General features: G+C 31.4%; 1 protein-coding gene across 1 annotated transcript in view; it reads right to left on the bottom strand.

The window, feature by feature from the left end:
- Positions 1-3693: 3693 nt before the first annotated feature.
- Positions 3694-9249, bottom strand: part of LOC149411796 (zwei Ig domain protein zig-8-like) — a 63226-nt gene continuing 57670 nt past the window's right edge. Inside the window, exon 7 of the mRNA XM_089646244.1 lies at positions 3694-3908. Coding sequence (XP_089502370.1) covers positions 3772-3908 — 137 coding nt within the window. The 3' untranslated portion in view covers positions 3694-3771. The remainder of the gene's footprint in view (positions 3909-9249) is intronic.

Raw genomic sequence — 9249 nt, 5'->3', positions numbered from 1 at the left:
TTTGTTTTTGGATTGGATTGGACTGAATATGGAAACGCTTGAGGACTTTTAAAACATAAAAAAAAATGTTTTGCCTGACGATTTAATCTTATTCTGAGACTGTCTAAAGTAAGTGAGCACCGCTAACGGCGCTAACGCGTATTCCAAATCCTAATTGGACAGGACTGAGATTAATTTGGCATATTAGCTGCTGTAATTTTTTTAGAATAATATCATCCAATTTTCGCGATGCATATGTGCTGGCGTGTGTTAGCGTGACAGCCACCAAGATTGTTGATAGAGTTCTTTGTACTCGACAACGAGATTTTAATATAAAATAATCTTTAAAAAGGTGCGATAGTGCAAAATAATAGATGCGGGAATTGCCAAAATTTTAAAAATTTGTTTTTCCGAATCACGAGATAATTTGCAATTCTTTTCAATAAAGCAAACGGAGGCCTTTAAATTGGCGCATTTATATTACCAAAAGCAATCCAGTGGTTAGGCGTTATTTGTATACGTTAATAAGGCATACAAATATGTGTCTATACTTGTGTGCGTAACAGATGCAGAGCGACTTGTTTCTGTATTCAGTGTTCAACAGTAGTTCGTTTTGAATATCACGTAACTTAGAGAGCGACTGTGCTAAGTTCGTAGCATTTTGTTTTCGATTTTGAACCACAATTTTAATATTATTTTGCATATTTGCTATGAACAATCATAACCTTAGTAAGGTATGTGCATTATTTTGCAAATTTTACCGTACCATGCACGGCGCTCATACTTTTAGCACCATTTAAGAAGGAACGGTTTGTTCAGTAGTATGTTAAACGGAAACACGTTTATGTCATAGTTTTAGTAATATTGTGTTTCCAAATGAACATCTAGCATTTTTGTTCCGCTCAGCATCAACCAACCGCAGTATTATACCATGTAGTATCAGCATTATGCGCGTGAATACGTATTTCGATATAATCTGGATGACTAATATTTCATCAGGAAATTGGTATGCTTTTCTCCGTGTGATCTTTTCCCTCTTCTCCACTTTTCTTCAGCCTCATAAAATTTCCCAAAAATGGGATAAAGTAGAGATGCGGTATTACGTGCATTTTAAATAACAGAGTTTTTTGCGTATTTCTCTACCGAACATAAACAAAATTTCCATTTTATGTTATTATTTCTACTTAAGGGTGACTTAAAAACATTCCCCTAGTTGTAGCGTATTCATAAACAATCTCCGGGTACACAGTTTATTTTATTATAACGATCTTAATCGGCCGTCTTACAAGTTGAGGCAAACTTGATGCAAAATAAACAAAGCCCGCTCTAAACCTGGCTTAGGGGTTTAACATGATCACGGATTTTCCGACGCTTAAGCTTGTTTTAGGAAGTAAATCCTCCAATATATTATTAGATGCGGTGAAGTTGTACTGAAGGAATATACATATATTACATTGCACTTATTTAAGATTTCTATTTCCTTTTGGGTTGTTTTTTCATCATGCGCATGTAAATATTTGTGTATACTCCTGTTGAGTTTGTTGGCCACCTCTGGTCTGGTAATTCAGAATATCTAGAAAAAAGTATTTGACTCATCTTATCGCGTAAAACAGACGTAAAGTTAGAACGCGTTCTTTGAGTTCCATGACAACATAGGAGTGTAGCAATTCTACACACTTTTGAAAAGTTTTCTTCTTTCGTATGGGGGTCAGAAGGAAAAATCTAGGTGCGTGAGAAAGTCTAGGGCCTCAGGTGACGCCGCATTCTTAGACCACATTTTTTTAATGTGAATACCGCACAATAGTCTCAACTGCTCCCAACCTTCTGCAGCCATTGAAACTATGGCATATGGTAAAATGGGGTATGTTGTGTCAGTTGTGTGGGTGAAGGTCATGAGGAGGGGAAGGAGATGGGGAGAGGAAGGTATGCTAGTGAGTTAGTGAATGGGGTGAGGAACCATGTTCAGTGGTTCGTACCGCACCGCATTTATACATGAAAAAATTAAAAGTGATATAAAGTCATGAAAAGTGATGAAGATAAACTTCTTATTAACTTAACCCACTTTTCATGACTTTATATATTTTTAGGGTAGAATTACCCTAACACCTTTATCACACCGTTATCTCAATGGATGGTGCTTTGAAAATTCTATAGGCTTTGCCTATTAGGCAGATACACCAAAAGGACCCTACATTTCTATGAAGGGTCGTTTGAGTAAGTGGTTGTCTATTCAAAATCTTTTCAACTTAAAATAGGACCTTTTTGGGTAGTAAATATTTTTAAAAAACCTTTCAGTAAAATGTTTAAGTTAACAAAATTATTTTCATTCATCATTCATGATTTTTTAAAAGAAGTAATACATTCTCCTGAGAGTAATGTCACGATTAAGTGAACCGATACTTGAGGTGGGTTCTGTCAACAGTCGTGTTAACAGAAAAGTCTGTTTGAGGTAAAGCTAGAAATGAGTGACTCAGTGAATCATAGTTGTTTGTCGTTCCAACCTATAAACCTACTGCTGCGGGGAAACGGGGAGAAATACGCAGTGTCCGAAGACTCTTAGTATAAGCCGAAAACTGGTGAATTTTCATCACATTGGAGTTGATCTTCGGGTACAACTTTTTTAGATTTGAGGTTTCATTTTTGGGTAAATAAAATCATAATTTTTCATTTTTTTTATGGTTAAACTTGAATAAAAAAAAACGGTCCGTAAAAAAGGGATCCGGCTCAAAAATCTTTTAACTGTTAGTTGCCGTAAAAAAGGAAAAATTACGGAATGTTCAAATCGAAAGAATATATACTTTTTTCACTGCCCCAAAAATCTACAATGCACTCTATAAGACTATAGAAATTAGATCTAAAAATATATCGTCTTACAGCATATACAAAAATGTAATAAAGACTTGGATCACTACCATTGACACAAATACTTACCTGCTATAACATCCTACCTTTTGTAAATTTACAAATCCTTAATTTTTCTATTTTTTAACCTTTTTTTCTTATTATAATTTTGTAAAAACGGAATTATTTGTTTTATAAACTGCACTAAACAAAATAAGTATACCCACGAACTGGCGATGCCTATGTGGGATTTTTTTTGGTATATATCCATACTATTCTATTATATTTTTTATTTAATTGTATCATTTTATTTTTCTTATCTTAAAGCTACCTTTTTTATTTTTTATAGTACCTTCTTTATCTGTGAATGAAATGCTTTTTGTAATACTAAAATAATTTTAATAATGTAATACTTGTTTTTGTAATACTTCATTTTTTTAATTATATTTTTATGCATGTAACAAAAGAAAATTATTAATAAAAAATAAAAATATATATATATATTTTTTTTTGGGTTTTGTATGTGATGTAGATTTATTAATTTCCCGCTTATTTTGCGAGTTTCCAGACACCGTGTATAATGAAAACAAACAGTATTATGCTTTAAAATTTATTTTAGGGATGTCTTTCTACATTATTATCTCATAGTTTTTCATGCATACTTATAAAACAAAGTATCTTAATACGAGACTATACAGTAGTTTATCATACGTATTAATATTAAAAACATGACACATTTAGCACCTCAGTTTGATATTAAAGTATTTTATTTTCCACTGTAACAACGGAGATTGGCCATAAACCATTATTTGCCAACATAGTTCACATATCTACTGCAAATCGTAATTATGTACATGCAGACCAAACGCACAACTTTTATTGGCTCCGCCGCTTTGATGGTCCATGCAGTTTGGCTGTAGCTCGGAGACAATCTCCCTATATTTCTGTTATCTATGATCGCCACACACAGCACAGTAATTGGTTGAGCGATAAGCAGAGTGATGATATGATGACTCTGATGAGGAAGTCCACCAGTGATGAAGTAAGGTCATCAGCACCGGATGTTTGCTGCAGTTCAGCTAAACTTCCTGGAAAAAAAGCATTGAAATATTAGTGACCTATTTCCATTGGAAAAACTTTTGAAAGTTATACCCCTCAATATAATATATCTTTGAAGATGAAGATAATACTTAAAAATCTAAATGAAAAACGAAATAGAAAAGACACAGAAAATAAAACAAAAATGATTTTTTATTTTTTTTACATTTGTTGAAAAGAATGTGACCTTAGTGGGGTACCCCGTTCTAATATCACATTATACATGGTAATTTGAGTGAATTATATTAAAAAATCGTAAATTTCATCAAGATTTTTTAATACGTTATTTTTTTTTTAATTGAGCCGACCATTGCGATTAAATTATTACATTTCACATTTGTGGATCTAATATTTCAAATTTTAATTGCAAAAAAAATTGTTGATTCTGAATTTGAAATATGAGAATGAAAAATATTATCCATAATAATTAGGTCCCATTGGTCAACTGGATAAAGAAATTGTCCATGTAAGATAGAGATAATGGGTTCGATTCTCAGTTGAGACCGTGTCTTATTATTTTCTGGGTTTCGTTCTGTTTCATGTTTGTTTATTTATTACAACTTATATTACAAAATGATAACAAATTTATAATGTATTATTACCAGTGATTTTACAAAACTCATTTCGGGAAAGACAACATTAGATTAAAGACAATACAACATAAATACATTAAAATAAATAAACGCAGAAGTTATTTTGGAGTTCCAAAGAAAGAATATGTCAGTCATTAATAAAACTGCTGAGGAAATAGCTCTTAAGAGCTTTTGCAAATGTTTTTTTGTTCGTTGCTGGAAGTTTTAGATTACTAGGTAATGCGTTATATTGCTTATGTGCAATGTATTGTAAGGAGTTAATTCCAAATTTAGTCGTGTAAGTAGATGACGATAAGTGTGTTTGATTTTGTGATCGTGTTTTGTGCTGGTGTATGTCAGAATTAAAGACTGGTTTAGTGTTGGTGTGTGAGGAGTGTTGAAGTATTTGTAGAATGGCAGTTGTGATGTTATACTTTGGCAGAATCGTAAAAGGAAGTATTTGTGTCTGTGAGTATATAGCTTTGAAATGTGTATCCCATGCTAGATTATATATATTCCGTACTGCTCTATTTTGTATAACTTGTAATTCGAAACTTTTTTTGGTAATGGTTAGAGGTTATAGCACGGTTATCGGGGAAATTTTGGATTTTACATTCTTATCGTTTCGTTTAGATTTGTTAGTACTATCTTCTTCTTCAATGATATTATTAATGTGTTTTGACAAAGATATTATTATTTTTTTAATGATAAACTAACGTTTATAAGACAAGGTTTTTATGCATAGCGTAAAGGATAACAAATAATTATAAGCAATAATTAGTCACCCGAAATACTAATACAAATTGAAAATATCTCCCGAGTAAAAATAAATGCAGCCAACGGGGATTGAACCAGTGCCATCTGATAACCAGTCAGGTGCTCTGTATCCACTGAGCTATGTCGGCTTATTTCCAACTCGCCAAATAATTCAATATGTACTAGTACCTCAATCAAAAATTACTGCTTATTATATTTTTTCACCTGTAAACAACTAACTTTATTTTTTTTGTAGGAAAGGCTTTGTTAGTGCTAAATTTCTCACTAGATGGCGTCGAGACATATGATATCTTCATTTGTTGGTGAAATAATTTTGACTTATCAAATATTATTATTTTTTTAATTATAAACTAACGTTTATAAGACAAGGTTTTTATGCATAGCATAAAGGATAACAAATAATTATAAGCAATAATTAGTCATCCGAAATACTATTCCCTATTCTATTCCCTACTATTAATTACTATTCATATACTATTCCCGTTGGCGGCATTTATATTTACTCGGGAGATATTTTCAATCTATATTAGTATTTCGGATGATTAATTATTGCTTATAATTAAATATTATTCTTTGCATATTTTTAGTGAGAGTTCAGTAATCGAATTCAAATTTTTTCTCGCAAAAGACTTCTTTCGGATTTACAGACTAATCTGAATGGCCAGGGTTTTCCCTTCCTCTAGGTTCTAGGTCTGCAAAAACTTAAAATTCACCAAGTCAAGTTAACCCACAGGTTAGGACAGTAGGAATGAGTTATTTTGCAGTAAACATATATACTCATTTCGGTTGTGGGTCTGTCTGTTGTATAACGCTAGTTCAATGAATTTGTTATGAATTTTAATGTTTTTTTAAAAATTGGAACTGATTCTATTAAGAATTCTGGAAAACGATCATCTACCAACCTATTATATTATAATTATAAACCTTTTTCTGTATTTTGAATACAACAAAAATTTAAATTAAATAATATAAAATATACAATAAAATAAAATATAGGTAAAATAGTAAAATAAAAAGTATGTAATTTAAAATTAAATTAATATAAATAAATGATTTTTTTTAAATTTCTTATTTTGACAATCAAAGTCAGATTTCATGATTTTTCAAGTGTCTTGCGCTTTCAAGCTAACACGTGATCATAAATCCTACCATAAATCATATATAAATATTTTTAAATTTATTGTAAATCAAATTTCATAATGTTATTATTAGGTTCCTGAAGTACTTTAGTTTATAATTAATGTGACAGCTGTTTCGGCGGTCAAGGCCATTTTTAAATATTTTTACAAATTGTAATATTCCGTGATTTTTCACGGGTCTGCGTTAGTTAGTAATAAAAATACTAATACGGTTGTGTGTGTGTCTGTGATTGTAAAACTATTTCAAATGAACTCGGATTTGTTTTGAATTTAAGCTTCATTTTGAAAATTGGAACTAATTGATAAGTATCTACCTACTAATGAATTAGTAAGTTTCGGTGATTTTTTTTATTAATTGTTCTGATGTGTTATTTAAATAAACTTTAGGCTTGACAATTCCTACAATTATAATATCCCGTGATTTTTAATGGGTCTGCGCTAGCAGTAAAACATATACTAAAAATGCGCCCACAACATAACGCATTGTCATCAACAACGAGTCTATTTGCCGAGCTTCAGCTCGATCGGATGTCGGGAAGTGGGTTAATTTCCGCTTCCTAGATTTGCATTTATCAACTACCGAAAACAAACTGCAAATTTAAATAGATGTATTTAAGATTAATTAACGGGGCTCTTTCATAATAATAATAATAAAGATTTATTGTCTTCTTTTCTTAGTAACATATAGAGATAATGATATCCTCACTGGGATCTCCCGTGCTGAGGATTTCATTTACATATTATAATTTAATATTAATATTACAACAAAGAAAAATAATATATTAATATTGAATAATATATTATTCGTTTTCTTTTAATTATACATAATACAATAACGTAAAATATAACAATGTGCGCTTCGTTCTTTGTTTATGTCACAATCCTACCTATCCGTATATTTCGTAAACTATCAGTGGGACCATCAAGTCCAGAAAAAGTCTCATAAATCATGTTCAATTATTACATAGTAACATTAAACTATGCGGACAAACGTTTTTCGTTTGAAGATTTTAGTGTCACGAATAAAGGGTTATAGGTAACTCGTAGTAAAATAACGCCGGGATTTACTGAATGCCATTTTGCAGATGAACGTTTGCTGTATTTTAGCTGTATGTTATTACAAAAAATATGCTCGCATTGGATTTTATGTAGTTATCAATGGTTAAATAATGATTATAAGACAAGGTTTTATGCATAGCACAAAGGATGCCAAATTATTATAAGCAATAATTAGTCGCCTGAAATATCCAAAATACTCGGATATATATCTGAAAATATATTATTTGTTATCCTCTGTGCTATGCATAAAACCTTGTCTTATAAACATTAGTTTATCATTAAAAAAATAATAATATTTGACAAGTCAAAAAATTTCACCAATAAATGAAGATATAATATGTCTCGACGCCATCTAGTGAGAAATATAGCACTAACAAAGCCTTTACTACAAAAATAAAGTTGGTTGTTTACAGGTGAAAAAATATAATAAGCCGTAATTGATTGAAGTACTAGTACATATTGAATTATTTGGCGTGTTGGAAGTAAGACGACGCGGCTCAGTTGTCCAGAGCATCTGACCGGACATCAGAAGGTGCGGGTTCAATTCCCGTCCGAGGCATTTATTTTTACTCGGGAGATATTTTCAATTTGTATTGATATTTCAGGCGACTAATTATTGCTTATAATAATTTGGTAAGAAGGATTTTACTAAAATTCTTGTATTTTAGGACCTTTAAAAACTATTACTTGTTATATACATCTGCTCTCCTTTTGTGAACACTGGAAATTAATTATTTTGCCAACAAACGAGAAAAAAATAAGGAAAAACTAATTGTCTCTAACTATAATTGAACTGATGACAGTGAGCATATATATTTTCACCATTTCCATCTACAAAATGAATGTACCATTAGTAATGTCTTCCAGAAGAATAATTATAATTTCGTTGGGCTAGTACATTTCATTGGTATAGTACATTTAAATGCGTCGGTGTGGACCGCCAAAAGGAGGACTTACAAACTAACAAACAAATTTACAGGCAGTAAAAAAATTAATACAAAAGATTTAAATATTAATATTTTTATTACTGACAATTAATTCGTGATGAAATTCCATCATAATAATGATAAAATAGAATAACTCTTAATCTATGTTCAGTGCATTACAATGCTATTTTGAATCAGTTTTGTTAAATCAATGTTGTCCAGGGGTAAGTGAAATAACTTCGGGAGGTGATTCTACATGATGGTAGATATAATTTTTTTTTTAATTCCAATGTTTGTTTTCCCATACAAACAAATCAACTTCCTAACCTAAAAACTTCCTTTTAATTTCGAAAAAAAATATTTATCACCCCCCGAAGATAGCGCACTTTACCCCCGGACACACTGTATACAAATCTAACCACAAATCTACCACAGTTTGAGGAAAAATTGTGCCAGTCTGAAGATGGTCGTGATAGGCTGAAACCGGTAACGGTGAGAAATAAAAAAAGGAGAAATAGGTTAAAAATTGTTTCAATGTATCGTAATAATTTTTTTTAAAGAAGACAAACATTCCCTGCTTACGAATAACCTGAAAATATTTGAAAATATCCTACTACCATTACAGTAAGCTGAAAATGTTGCTTGTGTTGTGATGGAGGCATAGACTAATTACCAGGGTGTAGCAAAGAGGTCGGACGGTTTTAAAAAAATCATAAAATAGTTCATTTTTACTCAAAAACAAATTTATTGATGGAATCAGGTTCACGAAGAAATAGCATTTGAGACAATCAAGTGTGGAAAATCACATCAGGCATGTGGTGGCCGAAATCGTTGATGCAAAGCTGGAGGCGTTCTTGG

Source organism: Hesperophylax consimilis, chromosome 24, assembly GCF_061612785.1.
Source record: "Hesperophylax consimilis isolate HC1 chromosome 24, BYU_Hcon_1.0, whole genome shotgun sequence".
NCBI classification, from domain to species: domain Eukaryota; kingdom Metazoa; phylum Arthropoda; class Insecta; order Trichoptera; family Limnephilidae; genus Hesperophylax; species Hesperophylax consimilis.
The sequence above is the reverse complement of the archived record's forward strand: the minus strand, read 5'-3'. Positions and strand labels throughout refer to the sequence as shown.